Source organism: Choloepus didactylus, chromosome 5 (assembly GCF_015220235.1).
Source record: "Choloepus didactylus isolate mChoDid1 chromosome 5, mChoDid1.pri, whole genome shotgun sequence".
NCBI classification, from domain to species: Eukaryota; Metazoa; Chordata; class Mammalia; order Pilosa; family Megalonychidae; genus Choloepus; species Choloepus didactylus.
Genome location: NC_051311.1, coordinates 49,857,927 through 49,885,852, shown reverse-complemented (window position 1 = coordinate 49,885,852; position 27,926 = coordinate 49,857,927). Strand labels below are relative to the sequence as shown.

At 33.9% G+C, this 27,926-nt stretch overlaps 1 protein-coding gene across 4 annotated transcripts in view; it reads right to left on the bottom strand.

Annotated features, from left to right (window-relative positions):
- The window catches only part of BRAF (B-Raf proto-oncogene, serine/threonine kinase), a 192,889-nt gene that overhangs the window by 64,022 nt on the left and 100,941 nt on the right, over positions 1-27,926 (bottom strand). For 3 of the 4 annotated variants that reach the window (XM_037836016.1, XM_037836017.1, XM_037836015.1), the window contains exons 4-8: positions 14,806-14,909; positions 13,837-13,939; positions 9,282-9,430; positions 8,227-8,346; positions 3,475-3,634 (exon numbers count right to left, since the gene is read on the bottom strand). In XM_037836016.1, the coding sequence (XP_037691944.1) occupies positions 3,475-3,634; positions 8,227-8,346; positions 9,282-9,430; positions 13,837-13,939; positions 14,806-14,909 (636 nt within the window). Of the gene's footprint in view, positions 1-3,474; positions 3,635-8,226; positions 8,347-9,281; positions 9,431-13,836; positions 13,940-14,796; positions 14,910-27,926 lie in introns of all 4 variants that reach the window. The other variant, XM_037836014.1, reaches the window with a different exon arrangement.

Sequence of the window (27,926 nt, the reverse complement as noted above, 5' to 3'; positions counted from 1 at the left end):
CTATGCCTTTACACATACTAGTTCCTTTAACAAACACCCTTCCTTCCTGAATCTTCCACCTAGTGTATTTAATAAACTTCTACCCATTCATCTTTTATAATCTGGCTTAAATGTTCTCCCCTCACTGTTAAATATTTTTAACAACCAGGTAGAGTTTATCACCCCCTTCCCCTAAATTACCACTATATTCTTTGTGATTATTTGTTTACATGGTCTGATTTATCCATTAGACTGTGTGCTAATTCTCCCTTAACTCCCAAATGCCCAACACAGTGACTAACCCAGAGTTAATACTAAATCTTGTTTACTGGAATAATAAATGACTGAGAATGAGTGAAAATGCTAAAGAGTTTATCTCATAATCAATGAGAAGCCACTGAAAGTTTTGAAGCAAGGGAATAGATGGTGATAGAAGTGATGTAAAAAAATTAGTCTGATGATAACATAAAGAATGGATATGAAATAGGAATTAGTGACAGGAAATCCATCTATGAGATTAATGTAGTTAGTAATTCAAGTGAATAAAAACAAGCCCAAAGGGGATGGTGTTAAGTAAGAGACAGTTTGAGATGCACATCAAAATGAAAAGGTGATACCTTATGACTGTTTGGTTATAAAGGAGGATGACAAGGCAAGATATAAAGATGACAATCCAAATGTTCAAGCCTAAGAGAGTAAGAGAACAGCAGTAAAAATAAGATAAAAAGGGAAATAGTCTAAAAGGATGTTAGTTTTGAAACTATTGTTAAAGGTTAAAATTTTGGACAAAGAACAGATCTAACCTAGAAATACTGCTTGATTTCTTGTTTCACAATCTGCTTTCTTCCCATATTTCCTTCTATATTTTTCTTCCTTTGTATACAGACAGGTCTGGCTACATAGAGGTGGGCCTTATTAGCTGAGAAAAATTGGTATTAGAAAAGGGTCACTTAAAATGAATCCAATAAAAATAGAGAAAAAATTTTATAGTAAAAGTGGGCAGGAAAGTCAGATTTGGGACTTCATCTTGAAAAAATGAAATAAAAATGTGTAATAAAGTTGCTTTTCCTTCACATAACAAAATTTCAGTTACAATTTCAACTATATGCTAATTCTTAGAATAAACACATAAAGAATAATTTTTTGGTCTTACTGACAAACTTACGATAGTATAACATAATCATTTTAATGAAAATTTTAGAGGACTTCATCAATTCTCCCAAAGGCCTCTATCAATCCTTCACTATTTAAATAATTTTCATTTGAAAAGACTTATGTCATTCTTATGGATTTTTCTTCTATTGTTAATTACTAATTCTGCTGTATCCTCATTTTCCAATGGCTTTATGTTATTTGAGTAGCTCTCTAAAGTCACTTTTTTAAAAAATATAAATAACATTTTTAATGAAATCAGTTGTTTTTCAAAATTACAAAACAAGTTATAAGTGAGGCATCATTATAATGCAGGTGGCCTCATAAATGAGGAGTATGGGGGCTGTGCATGGTGCTGTTGGTACCAGGAAACATAGTTTTAACCCCCGATGTCACTGCTGCTTCCAGCACAGGAGATGGTGACCCTCTGTTCCAGAGCCCTGGATGCTGAGGGAGGCTGAGTCAGAGCAGACTGAGCCCACGGGTCTCAGGTGTACACTGATACTTCTAAAGCACCTGAGATATTTCAGGCAGAAGGTTACATCCGGTACCCATCCAAGGTAGTGCACTGCAAGGCATCATCCAAGGCAGTGCACTGGGCCCAAGGCGCTCCCCAGGCAAAGCCCCTCTAAAATCACTTTTCACTGTCTTCATAAAACCTTTTTTTTGGGGGTGGGGTGGGGCAGGTTCAGAACCAACTTGCATTATATTTTATTGAAACGTTGGACACTGATATAAGGACGAGGGAAGGCAAGCTGGTATGAAATGGGGACGAATGTTTGAGTGGGGACTATTATTCAAGTAATCTGTTTATTAGTAAATATTTTCCTATTATGACAATTTTTGCTTCTCTACTCAACCTTCTAACTGTGAGAACTCACAAGAAGAATGCCTGTATATTGAGAACCAGCTTGCCCTCCAATACACACATAACTCACTTCACTAACTCCAGTACCCTGCTTTACATGGGGAGAGTTTCAACTTCCTTGTTAATATAGTCAATTTCCAAGTTAAACAAACTTGGCGGGTTTTCTCAGTTTTGTTGCCTATTAGAAACAGAGATTAAGGATAATCTGTACTCTTTATTTTAAAGTGCAGGTTCTGGCAGAAGTGACACCTAGGACCCCCAGGCCCATTATAACTCTGATCATAAGGGTACTTTATTCTCTTTATGTAACTCAGTTATCTGGATGATGCGGCTAACTGGACTAGCCCTTTTGGATTAATTCTGTGTCTCATTTTTTTCATCTCTTCCTTCTCTTTGATTATATCAGGAGGTGGCAAAATACAGTGGGCCAGCTACCTGTCTGTGTAAATAGAAGTTTTACTGGAACACAGCCATATCCATTTGTTTATTTATACATTGTCTATGGCTGCTTTTGCACTACAATGGCTGCGCTGATTAACTGCAATAGAAAACATTTGGCCCACAAGCCTAAAATATTGACTATCTGGTCCTTTAAGAAAAAGTTTGCTGACCCCTAGTATATATAACGGGACATTTCCTCTGCTTTATTGTCTAAGCCTTTTACTAAAATGAGTAAATAATTTTTGATGACCTATTATGTGTTTGGTTCTAAGATGGCCAAGGGAACTATATTAGGAATGCTTCCTACCATCCAGGAGTTAAAATCTAACAGAAGAAGCAACACTAACGTACATAATAAATCCATTAAGTCAAGAATGAACAGCCAGAAAGTGGCTAAAATAATTGAAGAGGTGAGAGTACAATATACAATGGTGGGAAGAGAGAAGATAAAATACATTTTAAAGAAAGAATTGGTAAAACTTCACAAATTTTACACAAAAAGAAGAAAATGTCTAAATTTAAGATCTGTATGGGATGGAATACAATGATATACTCAAGACAGTAAAAAAGGTAAAAGATAATAATGTATGTTAAGTACATAAAGTAATGATCGATCCTTAGAGGTTATTTAACTCAAAGCTGCACTTCAGGACATTTAGGTAAAGATTTCACATAGATCTAAATATGAAGTCAATGGAAATCTGCATAGTATACTTATTTTTTCTTTATTCACAAAATGGCAAATTGGGTTTTCTGTCAACGAGGATAAGTCATTTCATTTACGCTGTACATTTACTGAGATGATGTCATAAGGAAAAAATCAGGATAATATAATTTGGTATCAGTTAAGTGTTTAATGTCATTAGAAAAGGATGACAAGGCTTTTCTGATCTGTGATTCATGAAAAGCCTATCACTTATAATAACTGTGATAAATGAAATTTGGCACTTATTTCTAATCTATATCATAAACGTAGCAGAAAAACAAAGAAATATACTTGAATTTTTAAAGTTCTAACAATGCTGGATACTTACATCAATATTGACAGGTTCTATTGTGTTTATATGTACATTGGGAGCTGATGAGGACCGGTCTCGTTGCCCAAATTGATTTCGATGATCTTCATCTGCTGGTCGGAAGGGCTGTGGAATTGGAATGGATTTTGAAGGAGATGGACTGGTGAGAATTTGGGGCCTGGAAAAATCAAGTGATTGGAAGATAAGATTCAGACCAACTTCATGGAGATATCAATATAAAAAAAAATCTTTAAAATAAAGCATTAAAAATCCAGCAGGGATGGTTTTTTAAAAGCACTGGTTGAAAAACCTAATTATACCTGCACCTAAAACTGACAAAGCTGCTTTACTCAGCAGACCCTCCAGAGACTATCATTGTAATAACAATGATTCTTATCAGGGGAATCTACAAATAGCCAAAAATGACTTGTGGTTAATCAGTTGAAGAAGCTCTTGTCATTAAAAGGTACACAAAAATGTTCTAGGTAGAGATTGACTGAATAAAATCTGCCATTTTTCCTAACTTTGACATTTCTTGAAATCTGAAGTTACTAAAATGAAAATCTTATGGAAAGCAAAAGATCCCTTTCCAAATTCAGAAAAATGTCTTTATACAGGCAACATCCATCATATTTTTGAAATTTTCTACCATTGATACCAGAGACCAAGAAGACTCATCTATTATATTAAACATTAAAGCAAATATTTTAAAAAACTGCTTTTTGATGAAACAAATAACAAGACCTTTAATAATCTCTTACTGTCCCCAAAATGAAAGTAGTACTTACAGAGATCACTAAAGTTTGGAGAATACAATGTAAGCCCCTATAAGGAGTCTATGACCCTCAGAAAGGATGTCCTAGGGAACAGGTATGAAGTGAGCTTGATACATGGAGTACGGCTGTCTCAGACAGCTCTTCAGGGCTAATGAATGAATCAGTGCTAATAGCTTCTCTTTACATATTGGTAATCATTCCATCCAATTTTATGTAAACTCTCTAATCAGCATTTTGAGTGGTTATTAAAACACTGGCAGTAAGACAACAGTGAGGGAATAAAAAGACAACTTGTGAGGGAAGAAGGCTTGGAGAGGAATAGGAATAAAACATAGTAAAAAAGGAATGGATAAAAGTTTAAAGAGCAAAGGAAGCCAAACAGTGAAAACAGTTTCTAAATAAAGCATATTAATGGAATATAAACCATATCAGTTTATACTTTAACTTCTTTGAAGCATATTATTAGGGGTAGAAAGAGAGATTTTGACTTCAAATGTTCACATTAACTACATGAATTCATTTAGAATTGATATGCAAATAATAAAATATTACATACTTAAAACAAATTGTTATCAGCCCAATGGAAAATTAAGACAAATTAAACCGATCTTTAGGAAAACTGTCCTTTTTATTCTTTTGTTACTGAGAAATTTTTACTTTTGTGAAAGAACTGCCTTTATTTTTGCTTTAGGCAGCCAAATATAAGGCCTTTGCCAAGAGATCTGGGGAACAGGAAAAAGAACATAAAAATGACAATAAAAGTTTTTTAAAAAAAGCTTTGTAAAGTGCATTGACTTCTTAAGGATCAATTTAAAATCAAGGGACTAGAATAGTGTAAGCCAGGACTTAAATGAGAAAAAGCCTGAATTAATTGCAACTGTGGAGGTCAGCCTACTTGATATAATAATTGATTTGGTATAGGCGGAAGGGATAGCAAGTTCATTCCTAAAACTTACTGAGTTAGAACTATGAAAGCAAGATGTAGTGGATTAACAAATCAGAACTATATATACAAAGAACATTGATCCAGAAGCAGGAAACTCAAGACACTGGATAAAATCTAAGTCTCATTATCATATTTAAAGAAAAGAATGCATACATTAGGAAAGTATCTGCATATTACACATAATAAAAAAGACTAAGTTTGGCAGTTGTATCTAACACCACCCAGGGGAAGGTGTGCCTTGGCCCACAAGGCAACCTGTCTCCCTGAAGTTAGTATATATTATAATTAAGGAAAACACTTCATGTTATTATACCCTGATGCCTATCATTAAACATCTGAATCATGAAAACAACTTCCCTGTCCTAATTCCATGCTTAACAAAAATAATTTTCTAATTATAATTTGGTTATAAATATCTTCCAAAAGCCGAGTGAGTGCTGGGTCATCCAACACTAGAAGTCTGATCTACACAACAGGTATATTTCTCAATGAAATGAATAACTTGGCATACTGATTTAGTCTTTTTTTATTTTGGTTAATGTAAACCAGTATGTCCCTAACTCTATCATTTTGGGGAACTGATAAAATTGAGTTTCTATACTGGGAAATCTTTACCTGAACCAAGATGATTTATACCCTGGTGAAGTATCTTAGCAGTCAGCAAACTGGCTTTTTCTCAATATCTCTACCTATCTTACTGCAAACCTCTTTAAAACTTAAACAGTATCAAATTAAAAACAAAAAGAATTTCACCTCTAACACCCTGCGGCAAATTACCAGTTAGTTTAGATCTCATTTTCAATCTAGAAGATTAAAAAATTTTGAAGCACAGTGACTGCTTCTATTCAGTAATGTGCCTTTTAAAGTGCTAGCCTTTCATTAGAGGCATAAATTTATACATTCCACACCATTTTTTTTAACATAAAAAAGGAGTACCTCTAACTTTTTACTTAAAACTGGATAATGCATCACTTTTCCAATATTTCTTGGTTACATGCATAATATTTGTTCCATGACCATTATAATTGTTATCAAGACTATTAACAACATGCAAAAGAATTTTGAAATTGAACAAGACTGGCTTGCATTTTTACACAGGCACCCATATACAGTTGTGACATAAAAGAATCAGGACCACTATTTCTAGAGAAGAGTCTGAACATCTTTCTTGTCATTTGCTTAAGACCAATGTCTACTTCAGTTTAGTTTTGAATAAAATACATGTGGCACAGGCAAATGGTTTCTCAATTTTAAGATAGCACTCCTTCACTGTAAGCAAATGTCCTGGAGCATTACCATTATAAACCTTCAGAGAAGCCAAGTTAACTTTATTATGGTATTCTGTAACTCTGCTCATAGAACCAGTACCTACCATCAGAAAGCCATCATGGTTTATATAATCTGTCAGGAGTCAATGTCATAACCAAAGGATTAATTAAAAAATAAAATCAACAACAAAATCTTAATTTTTATTTGATCTAAGAAACACACAGCTACAACACAACTAAAGATACAGCCAGCTTGAAGAAAATGACTCCACCAGAGGGGATAACTGACAAAAGAATACAGTGGCTGCATTTTCTAGTGTTCCAAAATAAATACATCTGTTCTTCAAGACAAAAATCTTTCGCTACATTTTCTAACTCATGAGACTTCCAGAAAGCATCCCCATACTAAGGTTGGTTTAGCAAAATTACAGGTATACTGGGAGTGCCAAATGACTTTTTTTCCTACTCTCTCTAGGTAAAAAGTCTAAAGAAAGCATTATTCACATTATGACGAGTGGAAGAAATTAGGGTTTAAAACTGATAATAAGTGTTTCTGACCTTAACTAAATATTTCTGGAATATTTTAAAACAGAATGCTGTGTGGGGACTTTTTTTTTTAAAACATATGCTTCCATATATAGCATTATGCCTCAAATTCAACAGGGAAAGAGTAAGCAGACTGAAAAAGAAATGCTCCAAAGCAAAGCAAAATCCACTAAACTGAGCATTATCATCTTTTTTTCCTACTATGGAAGTTTGAATACATGATACCTCTGCATCATCTTTAAAGTGACTTCTCTGCTTTATCCCCCACAACTGATCAGTAAATGCTATTAATTTTTTCAGGAATATCCATCCCTTCTTCTCCACACTGCTGACATTCCAGTGCAAACCTTCATTGTCTCTCACAGTCTTCAATACCAACAACACCCTAGTTGACTTTCTTCACCCTAGACTTTCCTTCATCAATCCATCTGTATGTCAAGCCTAGGTGACTCTTTCTTTAAAATCACTTCCATCAGGTTAGTACTCTGCTAAAAACCTTTCTATTTTTTAGCAGTGTCAAGTCTAAATTCCAGGACTTTATATAATCTACTATTACCACTAGTCCCCAACAAAGTACTCCTCAATTTAGATTAGCCTCTCTTTGCAAGCTCCCAAACCTACCATCCTCATTCCCTTTATTTATGTTTTATCTTAATTGTCTCCCTCCCCCATCACCATGCTTTTCATTCCCTAGGTTCCTTCAAATCCTAGTAATTCTTTAAGGCCTAGTCTAAATCCTACCTCCTCCAAGTTTTCCTGACTACCGTCTCTCTCATTATTCTCCCTCCTCCCATAAACATGACAATACTTGTGTCTTTAAGACATAGTTTAATCTACTCCATCATAAACTGTAGATTACAATTATATACTATTTTTAAATTGTTTTGCCATTGTTTCATATGTTAATGCTACTTTTCAAAATGGAAATCATATACTTCTGTATCTGCTATTACCTAATAAAGTGATGAGCACAAGGCAGGAAAACTAAATCATTTGATCATTATTCGATGCTTGATTTTTTTTTAGGACTGGTCCTGAACCACTCTATGTCAGCATTAATCCCATTTGAAATCTATACCAAATGCATGAAAATTCTAACATGTGATAAAAATAAAGTATTTGAAAATAATCCTTAATTGAACAATCCAAATGTTGGAAAAGTTTAAAGCAACCAAAAATTTGAAAGAAACTAGCTTAAATAGCATGTCACTGAACAGCAGGAGTCAAATCATACCCAATAGATTCTGAGGAAGGTGCAGAAAGGGATGATCCAGATGTGAGGGTAGTTTCAGCTAAGGAGGCCTCCTCCTGTGGTATTGGGTGGTGTTCAAAGAACTTGGAGACAAACAGCAAACTGTGAGGCAAAAACAAAACAAAACAAAACAAACCTAACTTGTGCAAAACCCAGAAACTTCATATACCAGTATACATTACATAGTTAATAGAAAAATCTGGGGTCAAATTCCATTTCAAAAACAATTGTTAACATTCAATTAGTTGTATATTGGCTGAAGGCTGATTTAAAAAAAAATTATATTGTATTTTCAAAGGCAATCTCAGAATCTAAAACTCATTTTTCTGAAAGTAAATTTTTATATATTAGAGGAAGAAAATCATTCTTTATGGTTAAGGAATTTTAAGAAACAGTATCCAATGCTATGTTAAATTACATCATTATAATTTACAGTTAAAAGCATAGAGTTGAATTCTACTTGCTCAAGTGATCAAGAAAAATAATAAGACCTTAACAAAAGGAGCAACACTAACATAAAAAAAATTATAATAGACTCAACTTAAACTATGATAGAAACTCTGGCATAAAGTAAAAAGAAATTTTAGAAAGAGACACCCTGGGTACAAAGATTTTATATCTTACTTTTAAGTAATTTTGAGGTGGGGTGGGAGTAATGAGGAGGGAAGACGGAGGAAAGGAGGGAGAAAATAAACACAATTTATAAAACAGCTGAACAAACTGGTTCAAATATATAACGGTTAACTTAATTGCAACAACCCCTCTCCTCCCAAAAACTATCCGAAATTGATTTCTATAGGGAAGGGGGTCTTTATTAATTAAAGGAGAATATGAAATATAAATTAAATGTATAGCTCTACCAAAATTACAATTTGGAGAGAAGGGCTGGCTATACTATATGTTACTCTCTTTATACTTTTTTTTAAATTCCCTGTAACAACTGTACAGGACAGGAAATTTCCCACAAACTTGTTCCAGATAAAGAAAATTTACGTGTAAAATGACAAATAGGAAAGATATATTTTCAAATCACTTACTCAAGTTGGTCATAATTAACACACATCAGTGGAACCTCTGTACTACAACGCTGGTGAAATTTATAACCACATGTTTGACAGCGGAAACCCTGGAAAAGCAGCTTTCGACAAAAGTCACAAAATGCTAAGGTGAAAAATGTTTTCCGTACCTGCAAAGTAAAAAAAATCACAGAGGATTTCAAAAACTTGCAAGAATTTTTTAAGAAAGCAACATATTTACTCTTTGGTTTAAAATTATAAATACGCAGTATGTTCATACCATGAAAACTGCCTTACATACTAAGATACTAAAATATAAACTAGTGGGTTCAAGATAGTAGATGGCTATATGTATTTATCCCCTACTTCAAAATTCAACTGAAAAATACAAAATTCAAGAAGATGGGAAATGACGAAAAATTAACAAATGATTTCAAGCTTGATAACATAAAAGTAAATGAAGAGATGAGAAGTAGAAGGAGGGAATAGAACTGAAAGAAGTATAAGAGTATAATTTAATTACTGACAAAGACAGGAGTTAAGAGATGCTGTCTGATGTTGATGGAGCAAGAAACAAAGGTATAGCTGTATTATTTAAAGTTACAAAGATATCCAACAGAGGAACAAAAATAATCATCTTGTGGGTCTAAGGAGTAATGGAGGAAAGGCTGAAATGGTACAAATGAGCTAATTCCTTAAGGAATCAATAAATGAGAAAGTTGATAAAGCAAAAAATTGCAGCTTAAAGATTTCATTTAGTAATATGAAAATAATGACCAAAGAACTTTAAAAGTTAGGAGTGGTTTCCTCAGGAAAGCAGCACTAGAGGTTAGCAAGAATGCTGGGGCAACAGATTATTTTTCATTATAAGCGCCTCTGCAGTATTTTTAAAACTATACACATACACTACTTTGATAAAATTCAAAAACAATTATTCAAAAAAGATTAAAACTAGTATGTTTTATATGAAAATTAGAATAACTCTTCTTAGTTTGCTAACTAGGACAAGGGATGGGAAAAAAGTAGTTAAGAACTACTTTTAACAAATTATTAATTTGTCAAAAGATTAGAATGCTCTTCCATGCAGAAATTTAAAAGGCAACATGCAAGAATTCCATGTTAAAAAGGCAAATGATCTATAACATGGGTCATATAAACAGAATTGTGCTAGGGAGACCCTATCTTGATAACTACCAAAACCAGAAATTGCTTTAAAAGTATTTGCTTTGTGTATATAATAAGCAGAAAACATAAAAGGATAAACAAATACCAAAATGTTAATAATGGCTACTACAGAGTGAGAGTATGGATGACTTCTATTTCTTTCTTTGTTCATTGCTATATATGCTAAATTCATCTTGGTTATCCAAACAGTTTTGACCATAAACAACAGTAAGAAATGTATTTTATATCATGACTCACCACACACTTGTATTCATATAATAATATTTAGGCTGCATATATATGATATATATTAGCATTTTCTAATCCATTTAATTATATTTAAAATGCTTTTCATGATCCATTTAATTTATTTCAATACCTACAGTTTACCAAACTCTATTTTCAATAAACAGATATTAAATGGAATAAAAAGTTGTTTGAAAAGAATGGTTCATCAAGAAAATGATATTCTGGCATAAAAATCCATTATGGGTTTTTTTTTAAAAAACATTTCAATAGCTTTTGTTTTCTTTATCTTTTTTCTGTGTTACCTTACAGGGGATGTAAAAAGGAAACTGCTTGTTTCTAGCTTTGTTCCTTTCCATTTGACTCTGGACATACAAGAAATTAGAAAATCTTATTTAATTCTTTTTATATGGCCACTATTCACCAAGTCAAGCATCTTTTATACTGCTAGCTAAATAAATGCTAGCAGAATCTCAGGAAATAGAGCACAGAAAATACAAAACATTTTCACAGATTCTTAGCATTTTACAATCATCTGATCCTCTTTGCTAATCACTCATACTCTCACTCATTTGATTAAATGAAACCCTCGATTTTTCTCTTCATTAATCTACTCAATTGTAGTCTTTCATCCTGTCACTGACTTATATTTTAAAACTATGTGTAACGCACTGTTTGTGTATACAAGGAGAAAAAAAGAGAGGACGAAGAAGGGAGGGAGGAGAGGAAAACATAGAAGGGGGAGAAAACATGGATACGCATTTGAGTTCCGTGCATACACTTCTGTCAAAATAGGGGAGCGCAAATAAATAAATCTCTTTTGGGTCACAGCTTATGCTTAATCTGGAATTCATACATATCTAGACACATATGTTAAACCAATGGGAGGCACAGACCAATTTGCAAGCATTCATTTACAAGGTGTGGGGCTAAATGAAGGAATAAATTAACCTGAGTGCTATAGAAAAAAAAGGGGGGGAGGGAACACATGGCATTTGTTTCAAATCTTATTCCCCTACCCTACCTCACCTCCTGCTATTTTCCAAGTACTCCTAGGATGTAGGTAGACCCTGAAAGAAATGCTTTCATGATGGACTCTATGAAACCAGAAGGAATAAGCAGCACTTCTTGAGTAGCCAGCAAAATACAACACGGAGAAGCAAAGAGAGGAATTCTACATGGTACTCAACAATCTTTCTAAAACACAAATCTAACCACACATACACAACCTCCACTCACAACCCTTAAATTTTCAACTATTTTAGGGAAAAGTCCAAATCTTTAACTCAGTTTAAATACTTTCATGAGCTTGATTCTGCTTACATTTCCACCCATAACTCTTGCTACACTGTAACACCTCCATCTCCAACCTTGTACAACCAATCTAAACTTCTTTCAAAACTTCCAAGGTAAGATAGTTTCTTGCTGCTCCCTCTGCCTAGAGTGCTCTTTCATTCACTCTTTACCTGCTATTTACTCATCCCCAGGCCTTTGCTTAGGTATTTCTGCCCTTGAGAAGCTTTCCTGAATCTTCAAAGTCCAGGTTAGGAGTGTTTAGTCTGTGCATCTATAGGGCACTTTATACAAACCCAGTTATTAAGAGTGTTATGAACGTTCTTATTGCATAGACAAATAGAAGTCTCTCAATGAAAATTTACTGGCAGGTATCAGATCATGTTGTGAGGATTTCCATACTCTAGAACTAATCTGAAGTTTGCTTTCACTATCCTCTTTTGGAAAGGACCTTTCTAAAGTACTATTTAATACTATTTTGTTGGCAACTTACATCTTTCACCTCCTCATGTGCAATTTCTAGCTAAGAATTATTAAGAAAATGAGTAGTAATCACTATGAAATGTAAGCTAAACTGTTTCTGGATTCTTAAGAACAAATAAAAATTTTAAGATTCATCCTCTCAAAATTCTAAAAGTTTAAAACAATGTCTACACGTATGAACTTCCTAGCTCATCATTATGAAACAGTTTAAATTTTATTGACATTAGGTGTTTCTTTCACTCATCCAAAAGATACCTTATTTACTGAAGCACAAACCTGATTTCATTATTTACCACTAATGGACCTCTCAAAGCACAAACCTCCAAGGAAATAGTCTCATCAATCCCCTACTTTAAGAGGCCTGCTGGACTATTCCAATAAGGCACATGGGAAAACACTTGATGCCAAAAATGTCTAAATAGAAAAAAAATCTGTGGTCAAAATTTCATATATATAGAAGAGTAAGAAATGCATTCCTGCCTTTTAGACCATTCTAATCCTGGTTCCTGCCATCCTTTTAAAGGACAGGTTCTCAAATTCTGCAAACTATATCCTTCTCTTTAAAATGGAAGGGTGTCACTTTCCAGGCCTTCTGCTCTTGACACAGCTTATGCTAGGCTCCACCAAATGCAAAAACCAGATAAAGGAAGAAGTTCTCAAGAAGATTTTAATATCCAGCTATTCCACATCCCTTAACCTATTCTTCAGAAGTGTTTACACAAGTGTGTCAAGATGCATGTAGAAAAGGTTCCTTTTAGCTTTGTATATAATAGATTCAAAAATGAAAGCAAAATCAACCTAAATGTCTTGGTAGACGAATGATTAAATATAAAAAATCCTACTCCTACAGATTGTTGTGCAATCATTACAAAAATAAAGCTAGGTGCACTGACATAGAGAGATGTCCATGAGATATTGTTGAATTTTTTTTTTTTTTAAAGTGAAGAATATTACACACAGCATGACTTTGTTTTGGGGGAAGGAAAAAGGAAAAAGAAAAGAAAATGAAAACTTTGGGTTTGTAGGTACAAGCACACATGCTTCTGTGTGCATATAGAAGAAACTATGAAAGTCTACATAATAACCTATTGACAGAAGTTTACCTCTAAGAGGGTATTTTCACCTTTTTATTTCATATACTTTTGTACCATTCAATTGTTTTTTCTTTTAATAATGAGCACATATTGCCCTTTTTTAAAAATTAAACTATAATGATTAAAATAAAACTCCTTAGTTTAAATACAGGTTTTAAAAGAACAGAACGGATTGTCAACTTAGGCAAAATATTAACCCCAAAAGTATTCATCTATATTTCATACTCCCTAAGTAAAAATTCATTCCTGAGAACTTGAAAATTTTTGACATTTCAAAAAAATGTAAAGGTACATACAAAGTTGTGTGTTGTAAGTGGAACATTTTCCAACACTTCTACATGTAATTCCTCTCCAGTAAGCCAGGATATATCAGTATCCCAGCCAATTGGTTTCTTCTCTCTGAAAAGTATAGACACAAGTTTTTCTGGGTTATCATACCTAAAATTCACCAAATACCTCATGCTGAAGATATGAAAATTGGTTATTGAGGGGCTAGTAATAGTGAGGGAGGTTTGACTCCCTGGTCTTCCATCGTTAGAAATTTAAATGGCAATAAATTAATTTTTAAGTTTACCCCAAATAAATGTATCACTCTTGGACAAACAGCAGGGTAAAGAGATGTACTCTTTTCTTCAAGTCAGCTCCAGAAAAGACCTACAACAGCAGAAAATGGATTGTTCCTGGGGTCCAAAAAATTAAAAAAAAACAAAAAACAAAAAACAAAAACCCACAGGTACTGACTTATCTATCCATTCAAAGAAAAAGAGTACTTAAGGGACAACATGCCCCCAAAAGTTTGTTTTTTGTTTTTTTTTTCGTTTTTTTTTTTGTTTTGTTTTTACAGGATTCAAAATTTGGGGACCTTGGCACACTGCTAAACACTTTTTGAAAGAAAAACAGTTCACTATAAAATGTTAATTTTTATAAGCCTTTTATGAAACCTTAAGTTAATATTAAAAATGAGAGAGTGGGGAAGAGTTCATTATTTCACTAAGTCATGTTCTAAATAGTTCAAAAATCTTAAGAACCTCAAACTCCATATAGTCATTTGATCAGAGTCACAGACATGATGGTCACACAAACTATTCAAAGGGCCTACAAGATTTCTTTACGCTAACAATAAATATTTAACAATTTTTTTTCTAAAGTTGATTTTCAATTCCCTAAGTTTGGGTAAAGACTCTACAGAAAACCCCAAAATTTAATGTCTAAGGTTTCTCCTCCTTTTTTAAAATATAAAATGTCACATCACATACAAACCATACCCATCTTGAATTCTGTAAACAGCACAGCATTCTGGGATTAGACCTCTCATCATCAGTGCTTTCTTTAGACTGTCCCGGACTGTAACTCCACACCTTGCAGGTACCTACAAAGTATCATCAATAAACAATAGGATGTAAAGTGAATAAACTATGTTTTTTTTCACATCATTAAAAAAAAAAAAAACAAAAAACCTCAATAATTCACCTTCATAACACCTCTAAACTGTCATATAAATTACTGTGTCAGATACATCATTTCTCATTATGACCCAAGTATCTATTACTATCTATTCACCAACTTGAATCAAAGCAAAACTAATTTTTTAAATTGATATTTTATTTAGTCTTTTATTAAAATAATGAAACTTTTGAAACATACTAAAAAGAACAGAAAATATAACAGATCCTTATGTACCCACCACTGAGAAATTATATATGTCAACATTTAAAACAAAATCAATTTTGATCTAACACTATTCAAAGCTGAAAAATACGTAATCCTTCAATCACACTGATGGTCCTTAAGAGACTTCTTATTGACCCTAAACATGACAGGAAGAGAATATTTGTCTCAGTATGTATAATTGATATGTGTTGTTTAGTTGCCTACCACTTTATTTCCTCCGGGAACCTGCCCTTCCCTAAAATCCGTGTGGTATTAGAGAAGCTATCAATCAACAGTTGCTACTTCTTTGCCTATAGATGACTTAAACGGTTAATAGTAACTGATAGTAACTGTTTCAGGGCTGAATATAGGAACCAAACAGTACCAAAGTTCTTCCCTAGACTAATACAGGGACACTGGCTAAGAGAAGTTCCAGTCTCTACTGTAGCTGCTACGACAAGGGGACATAAATCTGGAGCCCACAGGGGCTATCTTCCTGACTACACTAAAACATTCGGGTTAGTGAATGAAGCTAACAATTGGAATACTCAATAGCAGTTAAAGTGAATGAAATAAATCTGTATATATAAATATACATATATGTATACCTCGACATTATAATTTAAAACTAATTAGACAAGATGTGCACATTACATAAAGTATGAGACTACTTACCAAATTAAAAAACAAAAATACTGGCTGTTTCTTATGTATACATACTTGTGTGTGTGTGTGTGCGCGTGTGTGTGTGTAGTGAAAGTATGAAAATACGCACTGAGGAGTGATGTCAACAAATGAGAGTAGGCAGTGACAAATACCCATCCTTCCACAAAAACACTGAAAAACAAGCAGAAAAGTATCAGAACCAACTTTCTCAAAACTATGGAAAATACTCAAGAGGTTTACATCAACAAAGCAAATGTTGAATCAAGAAAAAAGCAACTTAAAAACAATAGGAAAAACGGGGGCAAAAAAAAAAAAGCACCCAGTATTTTTTTTTTTTACTTAAAAAAAAAAAAAAAAAAAGGAAATACCTGATTCCAGGGCTTCTGGCTACTTCTTAACATCCCCAGCTACCAAAAGGACAAGCTATTCGGTGTGAGAATCTGACCTGCTTCATGTGGACAAATAAAAGCACCTTGCCTCATGCCTAAACCAGGTACCTCTTGCCTGCCTCTTTACTTTGGGCTTCCCTGTTGTCATCAGAACATAAAAACCAGGGACCTTCTTAGAGCCCAATCATGCACAACTCCAAACTGCAGTGGGAATTAAGTACTAATGGGATTAATTTCGACTAATGGAAGATGGGTGCTGGAGAATGAATGAATTCTTCTTTTCTTCCCCAGACCCGCTGTCTATACAGCCTTGAGCTTAAGCAACTAGTTGCTCTTGCTAGCAAGTAGTGACCAGTTTGATACATCTTTGTGTTAGCTCTCCCTCCTTCCTTGTCTCATTCACTTTTTCCCTCACTCCTGGTCCCTGGGATTTTACTCCTGAATAAAAAATTTGCCTCAGGTCTGCTTTCTAAGGAACCCATACTAAGAACTAACAGACTCTTTGGGATGCAATGTTTACAAATGTAGGAAAAACTTAAATAAAAAAAAAAAAAAAAAAAAAAAAAAAAAAGGTACAAAATAAGGAGACAAAAATGCTCCCAGAACAGGCCACTATTTCAGAAAACCTAGGACTCCCTACACTGGTCATTCTCCCTGGTTGTTTTTTTTTTTTTTTCAATAACAATTTTTTAAAAAGTCAACTTTTACCACCCACTGGGTGAACTAAGCCAAAATTTAATTCCCACTGTGCAGAAAAGTTGTTACTCAATTAAGCAACTGAAAAACTGTTATAAAACGTGAAGTATATGGGGGAAAAAAAAAGGAAAGTTTTGTGGTGTTTTCATTTGTGCTTGCTTGCCCCTCTCCCTGGCTTTTCAAGACTGCAGCATTCCAAGTGTGGAACCATGGTCCCTGGCTCTGAAGGAAACAGAACAGACCTTATTTGCAAACTATTGCATTTCAATGTTTTAATCTGTTTGAGGGTTACCTTAATGACTGTCACAAAGTGCTCATCTATGTTTGGCCTACTTGCAAACCACTCAGGGCAGTAAAATGGTGGGCATTGCATAAAAACATTATAAGGCCAATCTAAACCCCAAAGCTGCCTGGGGCAAAAGATTACGGTTGAGACATACAACAGACCACCTAAAGTCTAGGAGGAAAATCTGGGGAGAGGTTCTTTGGGAAATTAAGGCATTCCAAAGTACTCATGTATATTGGAGATTTAGAAAACCACCACATGCTCAGGACAGAACATGTGCACAGAAAATAACTGAGAAGACCCTAAGCTTTCACCAGTGGCTGATGCCTAGGCTTAGTGAAAACACAAAGTGAAGTCTGAGCTGATGCAGAGTTGTTTTCTTAGCTTCTGGTATTCAAGAAAATCTGTCAAAACACTGGCAGAACAAAAGCTACAGGTACACAAAGGAAGAGACGTTTATTTTGTCCAAAATTTAAATTTTCTGTAGCACACAATCTAACTTAACCTGTGTAGCCAGTTCATTTAAACAACCTAAACACATGGAGCCTAGCATAGGGAATGAGATCCTGTAATTCTGCATAGCTTAATGTAATGCCCTGATACATTCCAGAGTATGCTGGGCAGATAATAAAAAAAAAAGTATTTGCAAAGTCCCTTCTGGGAATAGAGAAAAATATAGAACTTTTAAACTTTCCCACCTGGCAAATTCCTGATACTCTCTCAAGCATTAGGGACCCCCAATTTAGTAAGCCAAGCCCTTGATCATCAGGCTTGCTTTTCTGGAACTGATTTCTCTAATGGGAAGCTAAGCTTCCATACTTATGCCTAAAAGTCACCACTAGAGAATCTCTTTTGTTGCTTAGATGTGGCCTCTCTCTCTAAGCCAACTCTGCAAATAAACTCATTACTCACGCCCCACCCCCCATCCTGATGTGGGACATGACTTCCAGGGATGAGCCTGGCCCTGGCATCAGGGATCGACAATGCCCTCCTGACCAAAAGGGGGGAAAAGAAATGTAACAAAATAAGGTTTCAGTGGCTAAGAAACCTAACAAAAGAAGGTTTCAGTGGCTAAGAGATTTCAAATAGAGTTGAGAGGCTGTCTGGAGGTTACTCTCATCCAAGCTTCAGCTTGACATCGCAGGTTGCCACAGTACACTGAGCCCCACCCACCAATATAAATCCTAAAGAACACCTATGGCTATATCTGAAACTCTATAACAGTTCCACTCACTAAGTTTATTTTTCAGAAACTTAAAACTTTCAGATTGTTCATATGCCAGATGAGCCCTGAAACCCAGAGGTACTAGTCTCTCCAAGAACAAAAACCAGTTGCATCTCCCTATCCCATAATGTCAACACCCCTTTTCAACATGAAGAAGTTAGAATGGTCACTGCCCAAATATGCCCGAAGACTGAGAGACTGATCAAATGAGAAGGAGATGTAACAGAGAAGACAGGATTTTGCAAATGACTGTGACTGCTGTAACATTATATGGTTTTTTTTTAGTCTCTGGTGTATTAGAACACACCAGAAGGAAATAAATGAAATTGTGGAACTATAAACCTTACCATACTTTGAAATCTGCTTTATAACTACTTGTTAAACTGTACTTTGAAAATTATCACTTTTTTGCATATGTTATATTTCACAATAAAAAATATTTAAAGAAAAAAAAAGCTTAAAGGTATAGAGACTTCAGTGACCACACACCACAAATAATAAAGTCAAAAATAGTTAGGAAAAGTCACGGAACAAGTGGATGACTAAAGCCTTCATAATCAAGAACAGCAAACCCTGGGGAAGGAAGAGAATCGGATTTCCATCACCATATTATAATATTCAAATGTCCAGTTTTAAACAAAAAAAGCAAAAGCATCCCCCCCAAAAAAAAAAAAAAAGTAAAGTATGATCCATTCAAAGGAAAAAAATAAAAACATGCCAGAAATCATCCCTGAGGAAGCCCAGACATTGGATTTATTAGACAAAGACTTTAATCAACTGTGTTAAATATGCTCAAAGAGCTAAAGGAAACTACGGACAAAGAACAAAGCAAATCAGGAAAATGGAAAAAAAGAATATCAATAAATGAAAATTATAAAAAGGAACTAAAAAATTTCTGGACTTGAAAAGTACATTAGCTGAAATTAATTCAATGGAGGGGCTTAACAGCAGATTTGAGCAGGCCGAAAAATCAACAAACTTGAGGACAGAACAATTAAAATCATCTAGCCTGAGGAAAAGAAAGAAGAAAGGAAGAGGAAAAATGAATAGAATCCAAGGGACCTGTGGGACACCATCAAGCATATCAACATACACATTATGGGAGTACCAGAATGAGAAAAGAGAGACAGAGAATGAATATATTGGAGAAATAATTAATAAAATCTCCTCAAATTTGATAAAAACATCAATTTACACATCCAAGAAGCTCAACAAACTCTAAGCAGGATAAACTCAAAGAAAGCCACACTGAGACACATTTATAGTCAAAATGTCAAAAGTCAAAGACAAAGAATCTAGAAAGGAGTGAGAGAAGTGACTCCTCACATAAAAGGGATCCTCAATAAGATTAACAGCAGATTTCTCATCAGAAACCATGGAAACCAGAAAGCAGTGGGATGCAATATTTAAAGTGTTGAAAGAAAAAAAAATAAAAACAAATACGAAAACTAGTCAATGAAGAATTCTATATCTGGTAAAAAAAAATCCAAGAGTGAATTAAGACCTTCCAAGATAACAAAGCTAAGAGATTTCATTATTAGCCAAGTCTGCCCAACAAGGAATGCTTAAGGGATTCCTCTTCAGGCTAATATGAAAGGACACTAAACAGTAATTTGAAGTCACATGAAGAAATGAACACAAATAAAGGTAACTGCAGGGGTAAATATAAAAATATGGATTAAATATACCACAAATTCATCATAGTGACTATATCTTGAGGGATAAAGTAGGACAGTGAGTGCTAGGGAAGGGAATGGAAGTGGTAAGAAGAACCTAAATTTGAGTGTGAGCGTGTAAATAATACGAAGCAAATATAACAAAAAATTAAAATTTGTTCATTGTAGGTGACTAGACCTAGATGTTTGTTTCAGTTATAAAAGGAAAATAGTAGAGGTTAGCTACTATTACATTTCTTGACATTATAATCCTTTCATTCAGTACACCTTGTTTTTACTTTCTAATCTCAGGCTTACCTATCTTCAGTAGTATCCATCTTGGCCCCTAAAACATTCAAATTTTTTTATGCAATACTATTGAGATATATGCACATACCATACAATCATCCAAAGTATACAATCAATTGTTCACAATATCATCATATAGTTGTGCATTCATCACCACAATCAATTTTTGAACATTTTTCATTACTCAAAAAAAAAAAAAAAAAAAAAAAAAAGAATAAAAATAAAAGTAAAAAAGGACACCCCAAACATCCCATACCCCCCATACTCCCCTATTATTCATTTACTTTGGGTCCAAATTTTCTACTCATCTGTCCATACAACCCAAATGTGTGAGCTACAAGGTTTTCACAATCACATGGTCACAACATATAAGCTATATAGTAAAACAATCAGTTTTACTTCTGTTCTCTCCATTTTTCTCCTGTTGTGGCTTAAGTCCTTACAAAGCTTGCACCTTTTTCTATCTCTAGATTAAATAATGCTGGCTATTTTTCCTTTTCTGTTACTATAATAATTTCTATTATAATGATTTTATTATTATGCTGTTTTTAACAACCCCTACGGTTTTTCCTGTCTAATAAGACCTCAGACCACTGGCATTTTATCTATGTCTAGGATGTAAAATTATTTACAAAAGTAAATTCTTTCTCCAAAGAAGATATACAAATGGCCAATAAGAACATGAAAAGAAGCTCAGGGACATGCAAATTGATACCACAGTGATATACCACTTCACACTCACTAGGATGGTTACAGTCAAAAGGACAATAGCAAGTGCTGGTGAGGACATGGAGAAACTGCAACCCTCATACAGTACTGGTGAGACAGTAAAATATTATATCTGCCTTTTGGGAAAACAGGCCAGCAATTCTTCAAAGGGTTCCCACAAGCATTTAACCAAGAGAAATGAGAACATACGTCCACACAAAAAGCCAAAAAATGGAAACAACCCAAATGTCCATCAAATGATGATATATGCATGATACATACATACATGGATAAACCTTCAAAATATTATGACAAGTGAAGAAAGAAGCCAATCACAAAAGACCACATATTGCATTATTCAATTTATATGAAATGTACAGAATAGGCAAATCTATAATGACATAAAGTAGGTAAGTGGCTGCTTAGAGGTGGGAAGATTGAGAAGAAATGGGAAGAGATTGCTAATGGGTATGGGTTTCTTTTTTTGGAGTGATGAAAATGTTCTAAAATTGACCATAGTGATGGTCACATACAACTTCTGTGAATGTACTAAAAAATCACTGGATTGTATACTTAACTGGGTGAATTGTATGGTATGTGAATTATATCTCAATAAAGCTGTAAAAGAAAGCTAATTTTGTTTTTTCAATTATGAATTCAAGAAGGCAGACTTAGGACAAGACAGCTTAAGTTGGTGAATCTAAAACTTTTCTGGTTAACTTTTTGCCTTATAAGCACAGAAAAATATACATGGATAAGGTTATCTTAGATCTAATATACTTTAATTTTTATTAGATTGGTAAAACTTTTTAAAATTTAACATTCAATGTTGGCTGGGTCTGGAGGAAAAGGACATCTCATACACAGTTGAGATTAAATTCTAGCAAAATTTTCCCATTTAAAGGTGTTACAAAAATTTACAGTATGTATACTCCATGAACCAATAAAAATGTCCAGGATTCCAATCTATAAAAATATTCTCACAATGTTCCAGGATACATTTATTTAAATATGTATTTTAGCATTATCTAGTTATCTAATTATCAAGCAAGAAACAAATAGCTAAATTATCACTATAAATGATAATTTTGAACCCTAAAAAAGATATGCATTATGTAAATGAAGGGTAAAAGGTAAAAGTAAGTCCCTTTGTCCCACCCCAGGCAATGTCCCCATTCCCCAGATAACCACAATTTATAGGTTTTTACAGAACATTTTAAAATATCTCAAAGAACAAACATGTTTATTCTTCTCAAGTGCACATGGACAATTCTCCAGGATAGACTATATGTTTAGGTCACAAAACAAGTCTCAATACATTACAAAGAAGGAAATTATGCAAAGTATCTTATCCAACCACAATGGAATGAAGCTAAAAGTCATTAACAGAAGGAAAACGGGACAATTCACAAATATGTGGAAATTAAACAAACTCGGGGTGAATAAAAACAAAAACACAACTATCAAAACTAAAGGAATACAGCAAAAGCAGTGCTCAGAGGGAAATTTATAATAAATGCTTACATTAAAAAAAAAGATCAAATCAGTAACCTAACTTCACGCCTGAAGGAACAAACTAAAAACAAAGAGAGCAGAAGGAAAGAAAGAATAGAGATTAGAGAAGAAATAAATGAAATAAAGAACAGAAAGACAACAGAGAGAATTAGTAAAACCAAAAGTTAGTTTCTTTGAAAAGACCAAGAAAATCGATAAATCTTCAAGATGATTGACAAAATAAAAAAAGAAAAGATGCAAATAACTAAAATCAGGGGAATTACTACCAAGCCAATAAAAAGGATTATAAAAGAGGATACTATGAACAACTATACACCAACAAATTAGATAACCTAGATGACATGGGCAAATTCCTAGAAACACGCAACCTACCTGCACTGACTCAAAAAGAAACAGATCTCAACAGACCAATAACAAGCAAAGTGATCAAATGAATAATCGAAAACCTCCCAACAAAGAAAAGTCCAGGACCAGATGCTGCAAACTGAATTTTACCAAACAGTCAAACAAGATTAACAAATATCCTTTCAAACTCTTCCAAAAAAAGTGAAGAGGGAACACATTCTAACTCATTCTACAAGGACAGTATTATCCTAATACCAAAGCCAGATAAACACATCAAAAAAAATTAAGAGTAATATCCCTTATAAATAAAATGCAAAAATCCTCAACAAAATATAAGTAATCCATACCTAACAGCACATTAAAAGGATTATACACCATGAGCAAGTGGAATTTATTGCAGGAATGTAAGGATTGGCCAACATAAGAAAACCAATCAATATATTCTACATTAACAGAAAAACGGGGGTGGGGTGGGTGTGGGGTGGGCAGGAACCCACATTATCACCTCAATTGACATAGAGAAAGCATTTGACAAACACCACCACCTTTTCATGATAAAAATATTCAGAAAACTAGGAAAAGTAGGGAAGTTCCTCAGTATGATAAAGGGCATTTATAAACAACCTGCAAATATCACACTCAACAACGGAAGACTGAAAGCTTTTCAGCTAAGACCAGGAATAAGAAAAAGATGCCCACTTTCACCACTGCTATCCAACAATCTACTGGAAAGGCTAACCAGAAAACTAAGGCAAGAAGAAGAAATAAAAGGCATCCAAATCAGAAAGGAACAAGTAAAACTATTCCTATTACAGATGACTTATATATTAACAAAGAGTCCAAAAGAAAGCTACTAGAGCGAATAAACAAATTCAGCAAAGTTGGTGTGTACAAGATCAACATGCAAAAATCAGTTGTTTTTATTCATCAGCCATGAACAATCCAGAAAGAAAATCAAGAAAATAATTCCATTTACAGTAGCATCTAAAAGAATTAAATATCTAGAAATAAATTTTACCTAAAATGGTTAAATTAATGGTATACTAAAAATGGTACCCTAAAAATTACAAAACATTGCTGAAAGAAATTAAAGAACTAAATATATGGAAAGACATCTGGTGCTGATGGCTCAGAAGACAATATTGTTCAGAAGTCAATTCTACCTAAAGCAATTTATAGATTCAATACCATTTACAATCACAATCAAATTCCAGCAGACTTTGCAGAAATGGAAAAGCCAGTCATCAAATTCATATGGAATGGCTTGCCCTGAATAACCAAAAGGGCCTTGAATAACCAAAGCCATATTGAGAAAGAAGAAAAAACTGGAGAACTCACATTTTCCTATTTCAAAACTTATTACAAAACTACAGTAATCAAAACAGTATGGTACTGACACAAGAAAAGACAAATAGACCAGTAAAAGAGAACTGAGAGTTCAGAGTTAAATCCACACATCTACAGCCAATTAATTTCCAATTAGGGTGCAAGCCCACCCAATGGGGGAAGAACAGTCTCTTCAACAAATGATGCTGGGAAAACTGAATATTCACAAGCAAAAGAACGCAAGTGGACCCCTGATTCACAACATACACAAAAATATACTCAAAATGGAGAAATGCCCTAAATAGATGAGCTCAAACTATAAAACTCTTATGAGAAAACATAGGGAAATATCTTTAGGACCTTGTATTAGGTAATGGATTCTTAGACTTTACACTAAAAGCACAAGAAACAAAAGAAAAACAGTTAAATTGGACTTCAACAAAATTAAAAACTTTTTGGCACCAAAGGACATTATCAAGAAAGTGAAAAGACAACCTATAGATAAGAGAAAATATTTGGAGATCCTATATCTGATGAGGGTTTAATACCCAGAATATATGAACTCCTTCAACTTAACAAAGACAACTTAATTAAAAAATTGGCAAAATACTTGAATAGACATTTTTCAAAAGAAGATATATGAATGGCCAACTAGCACGTAAAAAGATGCTCAACATCATTAGTCATTAGGGAAATGCAAATCAAAATCCTGAGATACCAATTCACATCCATTAGAATGGTTATTAAAAAAAGAAAAGAAGCATTGGCAAGGACACACAGAAATAGAAACACTTGTATATTGCTGGTGGGAATGTAAAATGGTACAGCCACTGTGGAAAACAGTTTGGTAGTTCCTCAGAAAGTTAAAACAGAGAATTACCACATAACCCAGCCATTCCACTCCCAGGTATATACCCCAAAGAAATGAAAACAGACACACAAACACATACTTGTATGCCAATATTTATAGCAGCATTATTAACAGTACCGAAGAGGTAAAAAAGCTACCCAAGTGTCCATCAGTGGATGAACGGATAAACAAAATGTGGTATACACATACAATAAAATATTATCCAGCCATAAAAAGTCATGAAGTTCTGACACATGCTACAACATGGATGAACACTGAAGATACATATTGAATTAAATAAGCCAGATACAAAAGGACACTATTATATAACTTCACTTACATGAAATACCGAGAATAAGCAAATTCACAGAGACAGAAAGTCAACTACAAGTTACCAAAGGCCAGGGGTGGTGGTACAGAGTTTCTGTTTGGAGTGATGGAAACATCTATAATGGAGGATGATGATGATAACAAAATATTGTGAAAGTAATTGATTGTTCCTGAATTGTAAACATAAAAGTGGTTAAAAGAGGAAATTTTGTACTGTATGTATGTTACCACCCAAAAAGAAGTTACAGGGGAAACTTGAACTTTCACTTAGTGTCATGCCAAGACAGAAAATGTTCCCTTGTTGTTTACGTATGGTAGTGAACACATTTTCTTCTTGTTTACCCTTTCTCAGAGGGTAAAGTCCTTCAAAAACAGCTTTAAGTAAGGATCTAGTTCCAACTAATTTGGTGACACTGTCCTAAGGCCTAGTCCTAAATCCTACACACTGACACTTGCATCTCTTTGTTACACAGGGTGAAACTGTCCTTGTTGGAGGTCACTACAGTAAATTTTTTCAATCAAGTTTCAGAGAATAAATTATTTTAGGTTTTGCGGGCCATACAGTCTCTACTGCAACTACTTAACAGTACAGCTATAGAACAAAAGCAGTCATAATCAGTTCATATACAAATGAACAAGACTGTATTCCAATACTTTATTTATGGAAGCAAATTTGAATTTCATATACTTTTCAGGTATCATGACATCTTCTTTTGATTTGTTTTCAACCATTTCAAAATGTAAAAACCATTCTTAGCTCGCAGACTACAAAAATAGGCAGTGGGCTGGATTTGGCCCACAGGCCACTGTTTGTCTGTGCCTGAACTACAGTAACAACTCATTTACATCTCTGGTTTTTCAGTTCTCTCTGTTTTACTCCTATGCAGGTTTCCTTACTTTCTATGAGTTCAACCATACGTCTAAACAAATGTATATTATTCAGCATTTCTAAGTGACAGAGATAATTTTGAGTCCTCTTGTTTGCTAAATTGCTGGAAATACAAGATTATCACAATGTGGTATTCATAGGGTTTTTTTAAAAAACCCAAACAGGTAGTATCATTTCATATATTTACTTTTCACTCTCACAATACATCTTATAAAAACCTCCAAGTACAAGTATTGTTCTAGTTCATTCTTTTTAGTGGCTCCATATAATACAGTGCATTTATGCAATCATTTTATTGATGTGCATTCACTTTGTCATCACAAACAATACTTTAATAAATATCCTTGCACAGCTGTCCTATAGAGTGGAGCTTTCATTTCTATAGGATAATTTCCCAAAAATAGGAATGCTGGCTTGGAAGACACAGTACTTCTAAATTTCATCAGATATTATCAAATTGCTTTCCCATAAGTTGTGAAACTTTGTATTTTCACCTGCAATATAATGCGTAGCTTCTCCCTATACCCTTGCCAGTAATAATTTAATTTTTGCCAGACAGATGAAGTGATCTCATGGTTACTTTAATTTGCACTTCCCTCAAAATGAGCACAAATATTGTTTCCAAAGTTATTGACTTTGTTAGTAAGTTTTAATTCTTTTGCTTATTAGAGAAGTTGTAGGTTTACAGAAAAATCATGCATAAAATAGAGTTCCTATATATTACCCTATTATTAACACTTTGCAGTAGTTGAGACATTTGTTCCAATTCATGAAAGAACACTTTATAATTGTAATATTAACTACAGTCCAACATTTACAATGCTCTACAGTCCTATTTTTATTTTTTGAAATTTTAATTCTAGTAACACATATAAAACAATTTTTATTTAGTGAAATATGTTTGTGTTTTATAGCTTTGGGATTTTCTAACTTAATTAAGATGGTGACCTCTACTGCTAGATTTTACATGAAGTCTACTAGATTTTGCAGCAAGATGTCTACTATTTTATTTTTTCCATTTAATTTCTTCACTCAACTGGAATTTTTTTGTATAATTGGTCCAAAATGTGGTCCAACTTTATTTTCTTCTAGATGTGCTAGCACCAAAAATTAAATAACTCACCTTTTCCTACTTACTTAAACCACTATCTTTTTCGTATCAAATTCTCCTGAATTCTGGGATCTATTTCTAGATACCTATCATATTCTATTAATCTAATTTTGAGCCCCTGGATATAAAAGAAAAAAAAAGTCTTGCTTTCCTCTCTACTCTTGAATATGAGTTGGCTATCAGCTCTCAGCAGATTTTTACTGATTCTGCTACATGCCTTCTAGCTCTGTCTGCCATTGAGAATCGTCAATCCAATTCTTATTTTCCCTGGTAGATTACCAGATTATCTTTCTGAAAGGGTTTAAGATTTTTTTCTTTGTCTTTAAAATTCTAAATTGTACAGTACATGTCCAGGTGTATTCTGTTTTCTTTTTCCTGTTGGCACTCAGTCACCCCTTTCCATCTAAAGACTGATACCTTTCTTCAGTGCAGGGAA